This window comes from Epinephelus lanceolatus, chromosome 10 (assembly GCF_041903045.1).
Source record: "Epinephelus lanceolatus isolate andai-2023 chromosome 10, ASM4190304v1, whole genome shotgun sequence".
Lineage (NCBI taxonomy): Eukaryota > Metazoa > Chordata > Actinopteri > Perciformes > Serranidae > Epinephelus > Epinephelus lanceolatus.
The window spans coordinates 46,166,932-46,189,790 of NC_135743.1; the positions used below are offsets into that span (position 1 = coordinate 46,166,932).

Genomic DNA, 22,859 nt, shown 5'->3' on the forward strand with positions numbered 1-22,859 from the left:
GCAGAGTAAAAGTGAGTGCAGGAGTTATCTTTTCTTTAAAAGCACAAGTCCAAGGGGATCAACTCCTAGCACCACAAAAAAAAACAAAAAAACAGTGAGAATGTGCATGTTAATTGAACCCACAAGAAGAGTGCAACAGTCTCAGTCAAAAGTATGAGCAACTCAGTACTGAATATGTTAACTTGAGGAGTGACTTTTACAGACTCAGAGAGGAGAACGCCAGATTAAAAGAGGAGCTTCAGCAATCACGGTTCTCATTCTCCACAGTCAAAGACAATGCTTTACACTTTCTATTTCTCACAGGGCTAAGATTTGTAATGTTTATCTGGTTAATGACAAAAATAAAAGATTGCGTGCAGACGCTAACTACAACTCTCACCCTGACGCTGGAAGATGTTTTATTAGTGGTCCTTATGAAACTGAGATTGGGACTCAGTAACAGAGATATAGCATATAGGTTCAACGTTTCTGAAAGTACAGTATCAAGCATTCTAAGATCCTGGTTGCCTGTAATGGCAAACATATTGAAATCTATTAAGTGGCAAACTAAGGGTGCTGTCCTTAAAAATATGCCAAAAATTTTCAGGCGACATTTCAAGAGATGCCGGTGTATAATTGACTGTACAGAGATTTTCATAAAGAGATCTTCTAACTTGACCACTAGAGCTAAGACCTGGTCTAATTACAAACACAATAACACAGTTAAGTAGGAATAATGCCTGCAGGGGCAGTCTCATTCGTGTCCCCAGGCTGGGGTGGGAGGGTGTCAGATAAGCAAATAACACTTGAATCAGGATTTTTACAGCTGTTGGAGACAAAAGATGAAATCTTAGCAGACAGGGGATTTTGATCAGGGATGAACTGGCTGCATATGGTGCCACCTTGCATATACCAAGTTTCACTAAAGGAAAGAGTCAGTTACATGCTTGTGAAGTAGATTCATCAAGACAACGTTCTTGTGTTAGAATACACGTAGAGAGAGTTATAAGCAGATGGAAGAGTTTCAAAATATTGCATTCTGTCATTCCAATTTCCCAAGTTAGCCTCTTGGATGACATGGTCATTGTGTGTGGTGCTCTTACCAATCTCTGCAAACCTGTAGTGCCCAGAAAAAAAAGAGTGTGATGTGTATGAAACAGTGTGTTAATGAACTATACATGCTTTTCTGCTCATTTAGACATGATTTTTTGTGATATCAATTGTGATGTGATTGCTTGCAATTAGAACTGAAGAACACTGAAAGAATCAAATAAATTCCCAAAATCTAATCACAGTGTTTGGTGTTTTTATGTATAGCAAATAGCTTTCCTTTACATGTCTCTGTATTTCAATGTCAGTTAATGTATTCCAAGTAATATAGGAGTCATAGTTTATGACAACAATGGCTGTTACATCAATCTTGAAAAAATACCTTAGCCAACACACTGAATGTTTCACATTTATTTTGTCTTTTGGCACCATTCCCCTCCAGTGGCTGTAAAAGGTATTTTTACAAATAGAAACATTAACATATATACTTGTTTGTTAATATAACAATGTTTAGCCGTTAAGATGGACACAGATGGATCGGGTGTACAGTATTCATTTACACAGGCTGCAGTGCCAATTCTGTAGCCTCCTTTTCACCTGTGCACAATTATAATGGAAGACGTGTTTGCAGATAACACACTATCATTTTTCCAAACTTTGGCTTCTCGCATGTGTTGCAAAATACTGGTGGTTGGAGGGCAGGATCTTGGCTACGGGTTAGAAGTTCTGGCAGAATACGAGATATATATCATAGTTTTGCCTTAGGTAAAGCCTTCTGCAAGAGCTGTTCATCTCTTGGGATGCGATTTACAACTAGCTCTTGAGTTGTCCACACAACAAAATCACAATATTGGACAATGGGGCGGCAGTAGCTCAGTCCATAGGGACTTGGGTTGGAGCGTAGACTGGAGGCTGGAGAGGTGCCAGTTCACCTCCTGGGCACTGCCGGGGTGCCCTTGAGCAAGGCATTGAACCCCCCAACTGCTCAGGGCACCTGACCAAGGCAGCCCCCTCACTCTGACATCTCTCCACTTTGTGCATGTATAGGTCCTGTTTGTGCATGTGTGTGTATTTCGGACCTGTGTGTTAATGACAACGGAGTGAAAAAATTGAATTTCCCCTCAGGGGGATTAATAAAGTACATAAATTAAAATTGCAGACAAACATATGGAGTTGAACATTGTGGTAATAAGGATGTGTCTTCTTTAGATGGAATGTTTGGTCAAGGCAGAAATCTTCACTGACAGTGGCATCCTGTAGGCCTTCCCTGTACTTATATGGACACTTGATTTCCACAACCCCTTCCCCACAACACTCACATTCTACTTTACCATTTGGAGATGAGTTGAGTTGTGGTTCATCATGTCGTATCACAAAACCACAGAGGCTAACCTTTACATTTTGATGTTTTTTGTTGACCTCTTTGATGTAGCACTGCCTAGCTGTTTCCTCCTCTTCTCTTCCCCACACAACTCCTGGAACCTCTATGTTGTTGTCATTGTAGTGCATGATTTTCTCCAGGGTGGATTTGGATAAGTAGTCACCTGTACATACACTATAAAATGTTGTGCTGATAATCTTGCCAGCCCTGTGGGTGTACCAGTCGTTGGACTTTGCCTGCTGTTTTGTTGTGGCTTCAAGTCTCTCACACTGGTCAGGGTGGATGTTTCTTTTCATGTTGAGACAGGCCTCCTCACATTTCTCTCTGAAGTCCACTGGTGTCTGCTGTCTGAGCGCGGGCTCGTACATGGCAGTGAGTGGCTCTGGCAGCTCTGGAGGATCCACAGCATCCCCAGACTCTGATGCTGTGTCAGTGTTGCTGTTCTCCATGCTGGTGAGAACGGCAGCCTCAGGGGCAATCACATGGAGTTCTTGGATGTCGTCATCTGTGAGTTCTAGAGGAAGGAAATAAGACAACAATATTTAACACACATTCTCTTGGATGATTGGTATCTTATGAAATAATTATGCAATCATGTGAACGTAACAGGTAAGTGAGCAGTAGAGTACTTGTGTGATAATGATGCAATCATGTGAAAGGTAAGGAAAAAGATAAATGAAAATAGATCAAGTGTTCTGTTTGTTCTGTCGAAGTATTTGTTCTATTCTGTTCTATACTATACTGGTACACGCCTCTAGCACTGCTACTAAAGCTCCTGACTTTGGCTGGGACTGCTGTCATCTGGCTTGTTGTAGGCCTCTGGAAGTTGATGTCCCTAAGCCTTGCTGGTTTGACCTCTCTCCCTGTCTCTTTCCAGAGGCAGACTCGTGATGTGACTGCTGGCTGCTCTGTTCTCCCCATCCTAACATACAGCTCCACCTTAAATAGTATCCCTGCTGCATGGCTGCAACAAGACCCTAGGCTGCCATGTCACATAGAAAAATGAAACTGAGTGCTGACATAGCTAACATTTGCAGTTAACTGTAATGGCTGTTAAAGATTTTGCTCTTTCATATGGTATATATCATAACAAAATGGCAGTGTAGTTAGCTAGCTTAATGGGTGACAAACACTTTCACATATGAGATGTAGGTTACTTACCCAGCCATGCAAGTGCAGTTCGCCGTGAAGACGTAGCTGTTTCTTTTATTTACAATAACCCAAGCCTGGTACATGGTTGTCTTCTGGCCTTGCCGCTGGCTAGGTAGAACGTCAGCTCACACGAAACAAAACTCCTCATTTAAATCTTTGTATTCCAGGTTCTGTACATGACCACTAATAACATAGTTATAGGCATCTAAAGATCGAAACGCCCTCAGTTTCTCTTTAATATACACGCTTGGTTTCTCTATCAAGTGCGTGTAAATGTCTGGCCATTCTACCGTAGGTAATCCTGTCACATCGTCCATCCATTGAGTGAGGGAGTAGGGGTCGGCCAATCTGGTCCCATTAGTTAATGTTAATTTTTTCAAGTAACACTCACGGTCACAGACAGTGAGTGACCGGACATACTCCGACAAACTTTCATTTTCTTGAGCCATTGTGTGCTAAAATTCTAAACCTCCTCCTTGGCTAAAATAGATATAAAACTAGCTAGCCAGCCGCTGCATCGGCTAACCTGTTCTTTTTGCCACCACCGACGCTCCGCCCACAAAAATACGTCATCATGTTTACTAACACCAAAGGGGTCTATAACCATCAACCCTGACAGCAACCTGTGGAGATGAGTACAGTGTTTGCACCCAGCTTATAAATTCAGCACCAAATCTGAACCCTTTTAATGTTGGATGTTTAATGGAATAAATATTGCCATGATACATGATCAAATGCCTTTTGGGCATCTAAATATATGATCAATGATTCAGATTTCTTATCTTTTTGATGGGATATTATGTTTAGCAGGGAACGCAAATTATCTCCAAAGTACCCTCCAGTGATAAAACCAGTTTGATCAGGGTGAATAATTTCAGTGATTATCTGAATAACTCGTCTAGCCAGTATTGCCGTAAGTATCCATAGATCCCTGTTCAGCAGTGATATTTTTCTGTAGGACTGGCACTCAGTGAGATCCTTACCCTCTTTATGTATTACCACAATAGTTGCTTCTTTCCACGATGGTGCCATAGTTTTTGTTTCTAATGCATAATGGTATGCTTTCAATAACAGTGGAGACAATAAATCTTGAAATGTTTTATAGAATTCATTAATGTATCCATCTGGCCCTGGACTTTTATTATTTTTGAGTGTTGAAATCACCTGCTTAATCTCCTGCTCTTCAATTGGCTTACCTAGCTCCTTTGCCGCTGATTCTGTCAGCACAGTTAATTAGTACTATTTAAAAATTCTGCAAGCCTTGCATCATCGGTACAAGTATCTGTATTTTTATGTAAGGATTTGTAAAACTCTGCAAAGGATTCAGCTATTTTATCTGGTTTTGTGACAAATGAATTTTGTGATTTTATTATCTGTACTATTTTAGATGATTACTGTTTTCTTAATCTAAATGCTAATAATCTCAGTGTTTCCTCTACCATTATATTGGGGGGGCACCAAACCCCACCCGAGCCCAACACAGTTTGTTACCTGACATAGTTATTGTTATGGACATTGTGTAAATGACCATCAAAAAACTGCTGTTACGCACAGTCAAGCATGCTGCTCGCACAGCAGCGCAACACAGCACAGTAAACACACTCAATTGGAGCGGTTATCCGAATCTTCGTTAGGTGTGTATACATTTATTAAGGACACTTATGTAACATCAATTAAACAATTTACTAAAATATATCTCTCCTCTTTATCTTTATATGTGGATGTTTGTGTGACATTAACCTGTCTGTGTATAAGTATGGCTACCCCCTTTTTCCACCCTGATCAATGTGAAGAGTAATATACTTTACCTGTCCATGACTTCTTTAACTTTTCATGTTCCAACTTAGGTAAATGGGTTTCCTGTAGAAATGCTATCTGCCAGTTGGCCCGTTTCAGCTAGTACAGAATTTTCTTTCTCTTGACAGGACTATGAAGACCGTTAACATTATAGCTTCCCCATATCCCCTGATATTGGAAGCCAGATGGGAGGGCTGGGAAGCAGAAATGAACAGCATATTCAAAAATCATATGAGTTGTTATGCAGTGGAAGTGGGAAAAAATAATAGAACTGAAAGGAGTGGAATAAGTAAATGTACTTTTACAGCTGTACCAAAATATTTCAGATTCAACATAAACAATAGGAAACCGGATAAAACAAAAAAAAAAAACATAACTGCTGTTGCTACACTCCTCGCAGGATCCCCCTGGAACAGAGGGATCAGAACTGAGAACATAAACCAGCTAGTAATACTACAACTAACCAACACAGGTACAGAAAAGGGTGGGACTTGGTCCCTAGCCACTGAAAGCTCGCAGCAGAGTGTACAGTCTAGGATAAAATTTGACTGTGCTTGGGGTAAGCTAAGTTGAAGGATAAGTGAAAAACAGCACACACACACACAACAAAAGAGAAAGAGAAAAAAACATTTAGGCTCCTGCAGGACCTAATGTAACACTAAATCAGATTTAGCACAAGCGTCATACATTAAATGGCAATTATAAGAACAAAGATAATACAAAATGCCAACACTGAGGTATTAAAATGTGGCATCATCAATATGTTCAAGTTTTGTGTGCTAAATTAGCCCAAAGGTTGCACTTTCTTCGCAGATTAAGATTGTTTGGAGTGAATACCATGATCATGAACATATTTTACGATGCCGTACTGGGAAGCCTGATCAGATATGGGATGGCGTCCTGGTTCGGCTCACTCACAGTCCAATATAAATCTAAACTTACGAAGCTAGTCAAAACAGCTATGAAGGTGATAGGGAATTTAAACTACCCATCCCTCAAATCCATTTATAAGAGAATGGTTATGAATCGGGCAAAAAGCATTTTAAAAGATCCTTCACGTATTCTAAATTCAGAATATGAAGTACTTCCCTCCGTGGACATAACAGAACTAGTAGATAAAAAAGCAACCACAACAAACTCTCCTTCCTTCCAACATCCATTTCTCTCCTAAACAAACAACCTGCACAACCAGAAGAGGGTTTTTTAAACTGCTCTTGTTGAGGGCTTAGCACCCTCTGCACTTCTGACTTGTGTATTTTTATATTGGTTTAATTTTATTCTTTTTATTATTATTGATCAACCTCAGCGGTTTTATTCATTATTTATTGCATTTTATTGATTTTAGCGTTTTTACATTGTTATACTTGGGCTTTTAGAAGTGCTTTTTTGCCATACTATTCTTCAGTGCCTTTTTGTACAGTATCTGTCAGAACGACGTTCCCAATTGTGGTGTTGCTATTCTTGTCCTTCTTATTGTCTTTCTATGTTGTCTGTGCACCATGATTGTAGCCTGAATGTGGCATTGGGAGTCCAAGACAATAAAGTTTATATTGATTGACTGATTGATTGATTGATTGATTGAAGTACATGTAAAGGAAAATATACCCCTCCACTTATGTTTAAGGCAACTGGTGGATATGTGAACAGATAAAGTTCACATAGTATTGAATGGACTATTTGTGCGCGAGTAGAGTCTCTCATCCTTATTTTCAGTTCTTACTGTTATCACGAGCGAGGATACACTCAGTCTTCAGGCTCTTCTGAATATAGTCCATGGCTTCTTGGTGATTAAAAAATTCTTTGTCTTCGTCTTTGTATGAGATCCGCAGCCTGGCCAGGAACAGCTGGCCGGGGACAGCAGGCCGAACTCCTTTCCGTCTCCGTAGTGCCTTCCGTGCGTCTGTAAAAGTGGCTCTGGCTTTAGCAACACTGGGGGTGTAGTCGGGGAATATAGCGACCCTACTCCCACTGTAGATCAGCGGGGCTCTCCTCAGGATCTCCGCAGCGTCTTCATCGTAGAGTAACTTGGCAAGGATCACTTACGCTTGTCTCCCGGTTTCCTGGCGGTTAAGGTGCATTGTGAGCGGTAAATCTTTATGTCGCGGTCTATCTGCAATACTTCTCTAATAATTTTAGAGAAGGCCTCAGGTGAGCTGGAGCCCGGTTGCTCATCAATTCCAACTATCCGGATGTTGCCCCGTCTCATTCTCCCCTCCATGTCTTCACAGCGATCTTTGAAAGTTCCCACTACACTCTGTAGATTGGTTACGGTGGCTTGTAATGGAGCCACCTCATCCAACAATGTTGACAGGCCGTCCTTCATATCTTGTATGTCCGCGTTCATGTGATCAGTTTCTGATTGGGTTGCAGTCATGTTATTTGCAATTTCACACCGCACCGCTTGTAGCTCTGTTTTTAGGTTGTTAAAGTCATCCGCCAGTGCACTTTTAATTTCTTCCCTTATAATCTTGGAAATATCTCCCCTGAGAGACAATAAGATGTCTGTCTTGATTTCGTCTGTAGACATGTCTCCACTATTTGTACCTGTCAGCGAGGGTTGGTCCAAGTTATCTGTAGTTTGGGTAGTTAGCCATGTTGCTCTTGCAAGCCTCAGGGTGTTACCTCCGTACTTACATTTTTTTAGCTTTTCCACCATTTAAATCAACTTTCCTCGCGTTATCCCACGTTCAAGCAGGTCTTCCTATAGAAATGGCTGTTATATTCTGAAAATATTGCTGATCCTACAGAAGCTCTAAAAAAGACATCTTACGCCATACCCTGCTCACTAGCGCCCCCCATCTGTTAGTCTCTAACTGTGTCTGTCTGCTGGTTGCTGCTGAGCAGGTCATGAACAGTGGCTTTTTACAGCTTGTTGTCTAAAAACAGTTGTTGCTGCTGCTGGAAACAAGCTTAATGAGAGCTAAAAGTTGGCAATAGTTCTCTGTGGGTTCATTGCCAGGACTGACTTATTTCATTATTCTTTAAATCCATCATTATATACTGTATATATATATATATATATATATATATATATATATATATATATACACACACATATATATATAAAGTATTTCAAAGTTAGGCTTTAATTTGTCTTTGCAGCTTTTCAGTGGGACTGATCTTTCTTCAATAATACAGTTAAAAGCCATAGGATGATCTGTTCTGATGCATACTTATGGAAGATAGTGGTTTGTTTTATTCTCTGTACTACAGTATCATCTTTAATTAATGGCAGCGATATTCTTCAGTACAGTATACAGAAGGGCATCTGCAAACAAAGTGGGGGTGTTTCTCTTTCTGTAGGCCTATTGTTCACTGGGTTCACTGTCCTAATCATGAGGACTGTTGTGTTTACGTTGTACTATTGTACATCTGTATTATTGTACATCTGTTTTGTATCTTGGTTGTTTCCTAATTGTATGTTTGATCATTGTTTCTGTTTTTGAGATAAAGTGTCTTATAAGCCCATAAGGGCTTCTTCTCTCCCCCCCTCCACCACGCTCACCAATCAAGGAGTTAGTTAAAGCTGCCACACTAAAGCTCAGTCAAATTGATGAACTCTTAAATAGTAGCCCTAGATGTCATCACTCAGGTGCCTGTCAGAGATGAGACAGACCCCATGCCGCTTCCTTAAACATACCAGCGATCTTAAATAGCCGGTGGCATGGTCAAACATCTTGAAATTGAAAAGTATCGGCCAGAGTCATCTCCAAGGTCCGTCATTCCTGTTTTGACTAGCATCAGGAAAAACAATGTGTACTCAAAGCGCACAGCTACTCTATTTAATCTGACTCCAGTTATGCGTCAGCCACAGACTGTCAGACAATGTTAGTACACTAAACTTAGCTTTATTAAATATCAGATCTCTGGCTGGCAAGTCACTATTAATTAATGATTTTATTATCAAGAGAAACCTTGATTTTATGTTTTTAACTGAAGCTTGGTTAAATGAAAACAACAGTGCAGCAGTACTTATTGAATCAGCCCCCCCAAACTTCCATTTTATCAGCTCAGTTAGAGAACTTAGGAAAGGAGGTGGAGTAGCCACTTCATTTAAGGATGTTTACCAGTGCAAACAGTTGTCATATGGGAAGTATTAGTAACCATTTACAGGCCCCCAAAATATAGTGCACACTTTGTTGATGACTTTTCCAAACTATTGTCTGTTGTTTGTATTGATTTTGACTGTGTTGTTATAGTGGGTGATTTTAATATTCATATTGATAATCCCAAAGATGGCAGTGCCAAAGAACTTTTCTACATCCTGGACAACTTTGAACTTTCCCAGCATGTAACAGAGCCAACACACAATAAGGGACATATTTTAGATCTAGTTATCTCCAAAGGGCTCAACATTTCTGAGGTTGTGGTGACTGATGTTGCATTTTCTGATCATTACTGTGTTTTCTTTAAAATGGCCATCTCCACTGACACCAGTAAAATTACAACAGAGGTGATCAGCTATATCAACGAAAACACCTGTACACTATTCACCCAGGATTTTACACCCACACCAGCTCTGCCCTCAGTCTCTGTCAATGATCTGGTTCATAGTTTCAGCTCTAAAGCTATGAATATTATGGACAATATTGCCCCCATGAAGGTCAAAGTTGTCTCTGGTAAGAAAAAACCACCATGGAGGAACGCCACACGGGTAAAAGCTCAAAAAAGAGAATGTAGAAAAGCAGAACGCAGGTGGCGAAAAACCAAACTCCAGGTTCATTATGACATCTATAAGGAAAGTCTGCACATCTATAACTTGGAGCTAAAAAGGGCGTGGCAGTCCTTTTTCTCTGAGATTATCAACAAAAATAACAACAATGCACAGACTTTATTTACTGTTGTTGACAGACTGACAAACCCATCAGCGTCAGTCCCTCCTGAACTGCTATCCACCAAGGCATGCAATGACTTTGCTTCTTTTTTCACAGACAATATTTTAAAGATAAGACAGACAGTCTGTAACTCCAACACAGTGGCTATTTCACCTGTGCCTCATAAGACTACTCCAGTTAATTTGGCACTTTTTCACCCATTAAATTATGCTACTTTGACAGACATAGTTAGAAACCTTAGGTCCACTACCTGCTGCCTTGACACTCTGCCTACAAGCTTTTTTAAAGATGTTTTAACTGCATAGCATCACATATACTACAGATAGTCAACTGTTCTCTTCAGTCAGGCCTTTTTACAACAGCCCTGAAGACTGCAGTCATTAAACCTCTCGTAAAAAAGCCTAATCTGGATGCCTCAGTAATAAATAACTACAGGCCCATATCAAACCTACCATTTTTAGGAAAGATCATTGAAAAGGTTGTTTTTCAGCAACTCAACACCTTCTTGAAGCAAAACAATTCCTTTGATGCCTTTCAGTCTGGATTTCGAGCACATCACAGCACTGAGACTGCACTTGTAAAAGTTTTAAATGACATTCATCTGAGCAGTGATGCATCAAAGATTTCGGTTCTGGTATTACTGGACCTTAGTGCTGCATTCGACACAGTTGACCATAAGATACTGCTCGACAGACTAGAAAAGTTTGTGGGACTTTCTGGCACTGTGCTAAATTGGTTTAAATCTTATTTACAAGACAGGGATTTCTTTGTGTCACTTGGCAATTATGAATCTGTGCAAACAAAAATTACATGTGGAGTCCCTCAAGGGTCCATTCCTGGGCCTCTTCTGTTCAACATCTATATGCTCCCTCTTGCTCAGATTATGGAATATCATAACATCTCCTACTATACTTATGCAGATGACACACAACTTTACATAACAGTGTCACCAGATGACTACAGTCCCCTACATCTGCTAAATAAGTGCATTGACGAAATCAATACATGGATGTGCCAGAATTTTCTACAACTAAACACAGACAAAACTGAGATAGTTGTTTTTGGCCCCAAAGAACAAGATCAATAGTCAGTGCTCACCTTGATGCCATGACACTAAAACCTACGAAGCAAGCCAGAAATCTTGGTGTAGTTCTGGACTCAGACCTAAATTTCAATAGTCACATTAAGACAATTACTAAATCAGCCTACTACCACCTTAAAAACATAGCAAGAATAAAAGAATTTCTGTCTAAACAAGATACAGAAAAACTTGTTCATGCTTTCATTTTCAGCAGGCTGGACTATTGTAACGGTGTCTTCATAGGCCTGAGTAAAAAATCAATCAGACAACTGCAGCTCGTCTAGAACGCTGCTGCCAGAGTCCTCACCAACACCAAGAGAGTGGAGCACATTACACCAGTGCTTAAGTTACTGCACTGGCTTCCTGTGTGTCAAAAGATAGACTTTAAAATCTTGTTACTTGTCTATAAAGCACTAAATGGTCTTGGGCCTAAATACATCTCTGATATACTTGTACGTTACGAAGCATCCAGACCCCTCAGATCATCTGGAACAGGTTTACTCAGTGTTCCCAGGATCAAAACCAAACAAGGTGAAGCAGCCTTTAGTTTCTATGCTCCCTGCCTGTGGAACAAACTTCCAGAATATCTGAGGTTGACTGAAACTGTCAACTCATTTAAATCAGGGCTTAAAACATTTCTATTTACTGCAGCTTACCAGTGAACTAGATATGTAACTTATTGTTAGGATAATCTGTAGCTATTGTTTTTATATTTGTCTGCTGTTGCTTTTGCTTTATGTTTGCTTTTTAAATGCATTTCCGCACTGTTTTTAACTATTTATTGTCTTACTTTTAGCTTTTGTTTTTGATGATCTATTGCTCCTTTAATGTTTTATTTAATTGTATTTCTCTTGTAAAGCACATTGAATTGCCTTGTGTATGAATGGTGCTATATAAATAAAATTGCCTTGCCTTGCCTTGCCTTTGAAGCATGAAACTTAAAGAAATCAAATCAAAATGTTCAACTGCAGTGGATGTTAAAAATATATGCTTCTCAAGCATCTCTGGTCTGTGTTAACAGGGACAAACAGAGGGACAACCGTTTCATATGAACCCCCCGCTGGGTTAATCCATGTCAGTAGATGCATGCTGATCTCCTGTATGAAATGGCTGTATCCTCACTGTCCTGTATTATTATAAACTATAAGAACCTGGTTAGGGTCCACATCTCTCGTAGCTCCGTGTTGTTGACTGTGTAGTTGCTGTGGCTGCTTCAACATACAGTATGTTCGTGTCGACTGTCGACTGTCTGTCAGTTTAAAGGTGGTGTAAAATGTTGCCAATAACTATTAAATAAAAATTAGCTCACAACCACATTAGATCACAGAGAAGAGGAGGCTACTGAAATAACCTCAGACTCCAAAGAGAAAGTTATTATATTTCTATTCTCTAGATTTCGACACTGAGAGGTCTGAATCAAGAATATAAGATCAAACATTTTCTCTGTGGTTCTATCATGATGGCTCTGTATATATTTTTCTAGACCCTAAAACAATTTGTATTTGTAAAAATGAAAACATGTTTATTAATATAACAGGTGTGTTTTTTCCCCTATTCTAATTGTATTGTATTTGTATTTAAAACATTTTCTGTTTTGCTTCCAACTTAATACAATATATTTTTGACTGCAGGTGATGTAGGCAGATATATGGGATGGTGAATTTTATATAATGTTTTAAAAATTAAGATATACAGTACAGGCCAAAAGTTTGGACACACCTTCTCATTCAATACGTTTTCTTTATTTTCATGACTATTTACATTGTAGATTCTCACTGAAGGCATCAAAACTATGAATGAACACATGTGGAGTTATGTACTTAACAAAAAAAGGTGAAATAACTGAAAACATGTTTTATATTCTAGTTTCTTCAAAATAGCCACCCTTTGCTCTGATTACTGCTTTGCACACTCTTGGCATTCTCTCCATGAGCTTCAAGAGGTAGTCACCTGAAATGGTTTTCCAACAGTCTTGAAGGAGTTCCCAGAGGTGTTTAGCACTTGTTGGCCCCTTTGCCTTCACTCTGCGGTCCAGCTCACCCCAAACCATCTCGATTGGGTTCAGGTCCGGTGACTGTGGAGGCCAGGTCATCTGCCGCAGCACTCCATCACTCTCCTTCTTGGTCAAATAGCCCTTACACAGCCTGGAGGTCTGTTTGGGGTCATTGTCCTGTTGAAAAATAAATGATCGTCCAACTAAACGCTAACCGGATGGGATGGCATGTCGCTGCAGGATGCTGTGGTAGCCATGCTGGTTCAGTGTGCCTTCAATTTTGAATAAATCCCCAACAGTGTCACCAGCAAAACACCCCCACACCATCACACCTCCTCCTCCATGCTTCACAGTGGGAACCAGGCATGTGGAATCCATCCGTTCACCTATTCTGCGTCTCACAAAGACACGGCGGTTGGAACCAAAGATCTCAAATTTAGACTCATCAGACCAAAGCACAGATTTCCACTGGTCTAATGTCCATTCCTTGTGTTTCTTGGCCCAAACAAATCTCTTCTGCTTGTTGCCTCTCCTTAGCAGTGGTTTCCTAGCAGCTATTTGACCATGAAGGCCTGATTGGCGCAGTCTCCTCTTAACAGTTGTTCTAGAGATGGGTCTGCTGCTAGAACTCTGTGTGGCATTCATCTGGTCTCTGATCTGAGCTGCTGTTAACTTGCCATTTCTGAGGCTGGTGACTCGGATGAACTTATCCTCAGAAGCAGAGGTGACTCTTGGTCTTCCTTTCCTGGGTCGGTCCTCATGTGTGCCAGTTTCGTTGTAGCGCTTGATGGTTTTTGCGACTCCACTTGGGGACACATTTAAAGTTTTTGCAATTTTCCGGACTGACTGACCTTCATTTCTTAAAGTAATGATGGCCACTCGTTTTTCTTTAGTTAGTTGATTGGTTCTTGCCATAATATGAATTTTAACAGTTGTCCAATAGGGCTGTCGTCTGTGTATTAACCTGACTTCTGCACAACACAACTGATGGTCCCAACCCCATTGATAAAGCAAGAAATTCCACTAATTAACCCTGATAAGGCACACCTGTGAAGTGGAAACCATTTCAGGTGACTACCTCTTGAAGCTCATCGAGAGAATGCCAAGAGTGTGCAAAGCAGTAATCAGAGCAAAGGGTGGCTATTTTGAAGAAACTAGAATATAAAACATGTTTTCAGTTATTTCACCTTTTTTTGTTAAGTACATAACTCCACATGTGTTCATTCATAGTTTTGATGCCTTCAGTGAGAATCTGCAATGTAAATAGTCATGAAAATAAAGAAAACACATTGAATGAGAAGGTGTGTCCAAACTTTTGGCCTGTACTGTATGTTTAAAGGGCCAGTGTGTAATATTTGGCATGGTTTATTGTCAATCTGAATCTGAATCTGAATATTCTACCCATTAATATGTTTATACAAGTGTATAATCGCTATAAAATAAAATTCGTTTGGTTTTCGTAGCCTTATAATTATGCTTATATATATATATATATATATATATATATATATATATAGCAAGGGCCTTGCTTTAGAGAGGTTGCCATCTTGCGCCGCCATGTATGTACGGCAGACCGAGTGGACAATCCAGCCAGCCAGAGAACGCGTTTCGCGTGTATAAATGAACAACGAAGACAGTGGAAGGAAGGAAGAAGGAGGAGGAGGAAACAGCAAAGAGTGTTAGTAGTTCGTCGATAGAGAGTAGTGAAAAGTTTTTTTAGTTATAAAGTTTGCGAATGGACCACACTTACCACGCAACAGGAGAGAATGAACCCGAACCGTCATCTGCAAGGAAAAGAAGACGCAACTTCACTCCTTGTGATGCACACTCTGTGGTGCTTTTCCTCCTGATGATATATCTCCCCAACGATGGTAGCACCGAATCCCATTCTGTGCATTCAGCCTCTCTTCTCGCCCGCTCAGCATCAAACACATGGAGTTCCTCATCTGTATGCTCCGGCTCAAACAGGTATGGCTCTGGGTCTGTGCCCGCTACAAGAAACTCTTCAAAATCGCGTTCAAAGTCGTCCATTGCAGCTACTATAGTCCGGAGATATTGCTAGGCTAAATAAACAGCTGAACTCTGTTTACTGGCTACGCTGTCAGTCAGTGTGCGGGCTGGAGATTGGCGGAGCAGAGAGGGGAGGGGGTCCCCACTTGGTATGGTAAACGAGTATGTGTGTAAAGTTATGAAGTGTGTCTGTTAAGCTAGAAGAGTCAGAGTTTGGGACGGAGTCTTTTACACCCTGGAGTGTTACCGGAGTTTCTGGAGTGCTCAAATAAACGGGCCTTTTTCCCGAACGCTCCTCTGGTCTCCTGCTCGTGAGGGATTCATTACAATATCGTAACATGGTTTACATTTATAAATAAACATTCACCTCGTCGCTAGATAGACCTGCTCCTGAAAAACTCATGCGCAAGGCTTTTTGTCCCTACGAGGCCACCGTCATTTACCCGACGGGAGGGGTGAGCGAGTGAGCCCTGCAATCTAGAGTTTGACCACTGATGTCACTGTTTTCAACCCATTTTACACACTGGCCCTTTAATATTTTGTAGTATGGTATTTGTATTACCATTTTTGGTTTCAAATTTCAAACACTTTCACCTGACAAACATATAAGTAAGAGTAAGAGTGCAGGCATTATTTTTTCCTTCATGTATTGCATAGCATTTAGTATGTCATTATACAGACTGACTTCCAGCATCCCAGCAGCAGGGACCTGCTCTATCTTTGCCCAAAAGTCAGATCTGTTCTTCTCTAAAAACTATAGCTTTTCATACTGGCCTACCATTGCTTGAGGATGATTTATAAAAACTTGGCTAAAGTTTATTTTTACTTATTTTTATGATTTAAATACAACATTTTATTTTTTGCATCCCTGTAGTTTCTTGAATTCCCTCTTGAATTTGTTTTTATCAGATTTTAGAAAAAAAAAATCCAAACTGAATGCATTTTAATACAGTTGTAGCGCAGGAATGTGTGAAGGTAGTAAACTGTAGTGTGGTGAACATCTAGTCATTCTATGTAAACACAGACAGATGAAGAGACAGTGTTTCTTCCAATACCCTTTAGCTAGGTTCAATAAACCTGGGATAAACCTGGATTATCACCAAAACTTTAAAGCTGCTCTCAACAGTATGCATGTAGAAAGTTGTATGAACAGTGTGGAGTCATTCAGAGATGTGCAGTGAAGCTCAGTGCTGTGCTCAGTACCTGGATGTTTCCCATAACCCCTGTGGACTCCATGCGACTGGCCACGTTCACAGTGTTGCCCCAGATATCATAGTGGGGTTTTCGGGCACCAATTACTCCTGCTAACACTCCACCCTTATTCAGACCTGGAGGAGAGTGTTGACATGTGACATGTAAGATTAATACTGGTATGAGAGAGAGTATGAGATTAATGATTGCTGAGACGACACATGTAAAAATATGGAGCCGATTGCACCAACTGATCTTAACTAAGCTTTGTCCTAGCTGCTAAATCAGTCTTTGTTATGACCAGTCTTTAGAATGAACTTTATGTAGGTTGTATCAATCAAACTTAAACCTAGTCTTAACAACAGCTGGAATTTATTCGTTGATGTGTGGAGGAGCACCCGCGTCTCACGATATTGACCCCAGAGGGTGAATCCATGGTGTGAAAAGCAAGATTTATATTTTTGCGTCAAAGCAACACTGTATCTACATCGTAGGCTCTGCGTCGGTTACACGTCGCCATGACACAGACCTCCTGTCTATTTTTAAAGCTGAAAACCATTTCCCTCAATGGAAACAAAGCTTTTTTATTTACTTTTATTTCACAGATAAGAAACAATAACTTAACAATAACAATAAACAAAATAGCATTTCAAGTCCTGTGTCTGATTAATTCTGGCTGTGTTAGTGTTTGTCTGTGAATCCTGCAAGTTATAGTGAAGCCAATTTGTGTACTTCTGTTTGAAATTGTCACTATTAAGCCATGTTTAATGTGTGTTTTAGGTGTGTTTTGAATCAACAAAACTTTACAGCACTTTACATAAACCCCACCGCCAACCAGTGTTTTGAAGGTGTTACTGCAGAGTAGGGCTGCTCGATTATGGAAAAAAATCGTAATTGAAATCACGATTATGCAAACGATTATGTGGCGCATGTGATGACTTATAGTGTTTACATGACGGCATGTCATTTCTATTTCTACATGATCACGTGTTTACAATTCTCCTCTGCTCTCTGTATCGCGCACGGCGGAGTTCGGAATGCGATGTGCACACACACACACAAACACACAGACATGTGCATACACACACAAACACACACACACACACACACAGACCAACCTCTCTCGCTCTCCCTCTGCCATTTTTCGCACGCTGTTTTTGAAATTTTCCGTGATCACCTGCCCCTCGCATTACTCGTAGTTCATCTACTTTGACTGGCTCGTGAAGTGAAAAGAAGAGGAGGGGATGCGCATGTGCGGCTTCCGTAGAAGACAAAATAACATCTCCAGGCGTCCGTGACCAAAAATCATTTACCCTCGATTTCATTAATTTTGAAATCGTTTGACCTCAAAATCAGAATCGCGATCACCAGGGCCCAGTATTTCAAAACTTGTAATCTGGATCAGAATAATCCGGATAATGAAGTCCTCCTTTTCTCAGTCAGGGATCAAGGTGATCCTGCTGACTTTATCTGGGTATTAAGGATTTCCAAATCTCACGACTCTGCCCCCGGATCTGAAACGTTTCCCCTTTGGGGGCGTGGCTGACAGATTATGACGCGTTGGGCTCTGTCTCTATGGCGGACTACTTCACGAAAGGAGCAGTTGGTAACACAGCTTTCACAACAAAATGTAAATTTACCGTTACCTAATGTGTAGCGTTTTTAAGGCCATACGAAGGCCACCCACCATCTGATGTGAGCCAGCTATTTGAATTGTCACCTACTTAAGACGTGGACGTACCAATCTCTAATTGAGCCGAGGTCATGCTAACGGTAGCTAACACGGCTCCATTGACTTGCATGTTAAGTAGCTAGCAGGCTAGCGAGGTAGCTGGCTTTGTTGGTGTATTTTGCGGTCTGTGGCTTAATTTAAAAGGGAATTAATCTGAAGTACGTAATACATGAACTCTTTAAACACCAACCTGTTCAAAGATTAATGTTATGTTATTGCCAACACAGCGGACTTTTTTAAAAAAATGTACGTGTGTAGAGCAGACTGCTGCAGTACTGGAAAAATACACAGTACTAGTATGAATTATGCGGTTCATTCAGAAGTGTCAGAGGACTGAGTTGTTGTCCATGTGTTTATTATGTTAATCCCTGTGTTGTTTGTTTGTTCTGCGCTATATGAATCTAAATGAATTAATCTGGTTGGGGCCGGGCAATTTTAGGCAATTCTGAGCAACAAGAGGCAGAATAGGAAGACAACAAAATCGTCTGCATTAAAATGTACATTTTACATCAGTTGAGGCTTGAACTCACGACCTTTGACATCAAGGAGCATCTTCTATCTCTCTGAATTGCAGCCCCCAACCTGTAGCCATTCTCTCTCTCTCTCTCTCTCTCTCTCTCTCTCTCTCTCTCTCTTTCTCTCTCTCTCTCTTTCTCTCTCTCTCTCTCTCTTTCTGTGTGTGTGTGTGTGTGTGTTTTCATCTCTCTCGTGTCTAGACCAAACTGAACAAATATTTATAGACGGACAAGCAATATCATAATTAAACAGGCTTTTATTTTTAAAATTTATTTTATTTTGAAAATTGGCCGGATTCTCTTGTCTTTTCTGTGTCTGACTTCCTGTTTGGTACGATCCGCTCTATCCAGCTTAACAGAAGCGCTCGCAGCTCGCGTGAAAAATAGACCAGACACCGAACTGAAGCACTGCAGTGCGCGAGCCTCCGTGGGCGCTCCGCTTTGCTCAGCGGCCTGTGTGGACAGTCAGTCAGATAGGTTAACATGGGCGCCGATTGAAAACTGCCTCCGCTGCTGGGCGCTGTGCTTCGAATATTCCTGCGCCGGAAATCCAGCACTGTGCCGGAGAACTTCAAGCCCTGCAATATCTAGGAGAAGTGGAGCTGAGGCTATGTCAAATCACCTCTGAGGTGGGATCCAAATAATCCTGAAATTTGGTATCAAATTGATCCAGATCTCTGCCTTAACTTTTGAAATACCCAAATGCAACCTTTATCTGGATTAAAGGGAGGATTGGATTACCAGATCTGAATCCTGATCCTCAGGATCAGGATCCTCTTGATCTGTGTTGAAATACCCAGTTTTCAGATCAGATCAGGATTTAATCCAATCCGGCCAGGATAATCCTATCAGATCAATTTGAAATACTGGGCCCAGGCGATTAATTGCACAGCCTTACTGCAGTGACACAGACACACCATCGCACAAATACAAATGCTCACAACTGCATATGCCACTGGCGCAGGCCACGGCGTAGGCTCTGCACAGAGCTGATGCACAAGTGTAAATCCACCTCAAGGGAGTCAGACAGGGACACTGATTAATTCTTGAATATTTGCTTAAAATGTAGATAGAATAAGGCATTTTTACGAAACAGGCTTATATTAGACAAAAGACCTTTTTTTCTAATTTTAGTTGTATTTTTGATCATATTTTAGTAAGAAGGCTCCCTGTTTTCAGATTCTGTTTGATGTTGATGCAAACTCAATATATTTCCATGCTTGCCTGTTGTCTTGTACACACACACACACACACACACACACACACACACACACACACACACGTGAAGGGGTTAGCACATACCGATGCGTAGCATGAAGTTGTTGAATGACTGGTAGTTGATGTTCATGAGTGTGACCTTCATGGCCAGAGCAAAGTCTGCCAGGTCTGCCAGGTGCTGCCAGCGCTCTCTGTCAGACTGCTCCTCCTTCTGTCAGGCAAAAATGAGGTGATCATTTATGAAGTTTAAGACAGACCAAGACTCTGTATCATAATGTCCACATTATTTGGATATATCATCACAATCTATTCTAATTTAAAATCATCATAATTATTTTCTGATACTTTTAGAGTGAATTTTCATGTTGATTCAATCACTCAGGCACACACTTGACACCTGAAGAAGTCATGTGACATATATAACCTTCATGAAGGTGTAGCCGTTGCTGATGTCTGGGGTTACACCTGATGCTGCCATGTAGGTGCTGCCGATGGTCTTGATTTTTGTGATGCAGCGGAACTGAGGCTCATCTAGAAGCTGACATTGATACAGGTGACAGGTAACATTTGTACAGACTGAGGGTGGAAGTAAAGGGACTGCTAATAAAACACACAGAGGCAGAATGAAGAAAGCAGCTTACACTGTCAAAGTCTGAGATGATCTCATTGAGGAACCGTAAGCATTCAATCCCACCATTATTGATGCTCTCCTCTGTGTAGAAGTCTGAGAAGTTGGGAATTGAGGCAAACATGACTCCAATCTCATCATAGGACTGGCTGTACAACTCCTGGAAAAGGTCAGATTAACAAGGTGTACAAACAGACAGAGGGTTAACCAAACCTGCATGTTGATGAAATACTCCTGACCTTAAAAAAAACAACTACATTTTGATTTTGTAAAATACAACTATGACAAGAATACTACAGTTGAACATGCTGGGTTTCCTAATAATAAACAGGACAGAGAAGAGATATCTCAAATATTCCCGACAATTTTAGCAGTGTAACAGCAAAGTATTCAAACTGACAAAGCAAGATGAAACAACATGATTTTTTGAAATTAGTGATGAGGGATATTGTTCTTTCACACACACACCCTGAATGAGGTAACAATCAACCTGATGAGGATCTTACCTCATCCCTTTTCTTGGAGCCCAGGAAGTGTCGAGCAACGTGTTCGGGCAGCATGTTGGTCACCAGTGCTTCATTCCAGCGCCTCATCTCATACACTTTCTCCTTCTGCTCATGGACCTCAATCTTCCACAGGAACAGGGTGCGGGCGAGCTTCTCCACCTTCAGGCAGATGCAGGGACTGATGTTAGCACTTGACCAGTATATGGGTTCACAGGCAGGTATGTTTAAAATCTTGTCGTTGTTGTTGGTACACTTACATGAATGATTCAATGCCAAAAAGTGTTCAGTGATTTGCTCTAAGATGTTTTTTGTATTTTCAGCTTTCAAAAGAGCCTTTATTTTTGTGAACTAATCTTTATTTGCAAATGCCAAAAGAGTTACAGATACAAACAAATCAAGTATCTTGCAAACACAAATACACTCCCATGAACTGCTTGATCATAATCAAATAAGAAAGGTATGGTGCTGATCTATTCATTATTCTTTATTTGCACTGTTTCATGTGACCACATCTCCGAAGTGAAGGACTTTGCCTTATTAATTCAGACAGTTAATTTCTCATTAATTTCCTGCCACAATGTCAGGAAAATATGTCTCAAAAGAAAATTAATAGAGTATAATCAAAATCAATAAGATCAATCAAACTGCATCATCTAAGTTAAGGACAGGGGGCGTCCCAGGACATATGAATAGATTTGTTCCTAAGTGGCACGCAAGACTGACTCAAGAGAATTTGTGACATTCACCAATTTACTCAAATTTAGAATTTTCTTCAAATACAGACAAAAATCATGAGTCATGAACAGACAGTCTGTCTTTTGCCACTGAATTTGGAGTTTAAATACTAAAGCAAAAATAACATTTTAACTGTAAAATGCATTTCCAGCAGAAAATATGTGTGAATGCTGAGAGCGAAATTGCAAAGTATTGCTGAAAGTACAGGAATCAAAAGCACAAATGTATTGCACTGCACTGCTGTAAGACCTGAAAACTGAATTGTAAAACCAGCAGAGCTGAAAGCTGAATTGTGTTACTTTAAGTAAATAAAGGCTGATACGCGTTGCAAGAAAAGCTGGAGGCTTAACATGCTATAACAGAGAGAGAGAGAGAGAGAGACTTAATATTTTAGCACAGATGGCTACAAAAGTTGAAGCATATGTCTTAATGTATGTGTGAGAAGTATTGACAAGTATTGATTTATCGATCCATATTGATTCTGAATATTTGAAACTGTTTCAATACAAATTTTCCACAGTATGGATACATTGGTACCAGCTGTACTCTGCTGTTCTCTGATACTTTCCAAGAAAAGTAAGTATTGTCATGTTATAGCCTTGTCATATTTATCTTTTAATAAAAAATTTGTTAGCATGCCCTCAATGTCGATATTTCCTTGTGCTATCAAGATGGTATTAAATATCAATATTTTCAGGGTTGTGTGTGTGTGTGTGTGTGTGTGTGTGTGTGTGTGTAACAGAGGTTCTTTTAAACCTGAAACAACTGAAAGCTTGGAACTGTTAACAAAGAGCTTAAGATGATGCACCAATCAGAAACAAGACAGAAACTGATGGTCTGATCAGCTGAACAGACACTGTGTTTCTCGCTGAAAGTGATGAGTCATGGTTGGGCACATCTAGTGTTGCAACATTATGAGATTTCCTTGGTACGTTAAATGTCTCAGAAAATATTGCTGTTTCACAGTATTACATTATTACAGAATTATCAGTCAGAATGACCCCTAAAGGATTGATTATCGAAGGGTTATTTTTGGCTGAACAAACATTTTATTAC

At 40.3% G+C, this 22,859-nt stretch overlaps 1 protein-coding gene across 7 annotated transcripts in view; it reads right to left on the bottom strand.

Moving 5' to 3' along the window:
* adcy3a (adenylate cyclase 3a) overlaps positions 1–22,859 on the bottom strand; it is a 158,915-nt gene that overhangs the window by 23,638 nt on the left and 112,418 nt on the right. For 6 of the 7 annotated variants that reach the window (XM_033638945.2, XM_033638946.2, XM_078172048.1 and 3 more), the window contains 5 exons: positions 21,069–21,227; positions 20,576–20,722; positions 20,359–20,472; positions 20,019–20,145; positions 16,482–16,606 (listed from right to left, as the gene is read on the bottom strand). In XM_033638945.2, the coding sequence (XP_033494836.2) occupies positions 16,482–16,606; positions 20,019–20,145; positions 20,359–20,472; positions 20,576–20,722; positions 21,069–21,227 (672 nt within the window). Of the gene's footprint in view, positions 1–1,425; positions 2,925–16,481; positions 16,607–20,018; positions 20,146–20,358; positions 20,473–20,575; positions 20,723–21,068; positions 21,228–22,859 lie in introns of those variants that run through there. The other variant, XM_078172045.1, reaches the window with a different exon arrangement.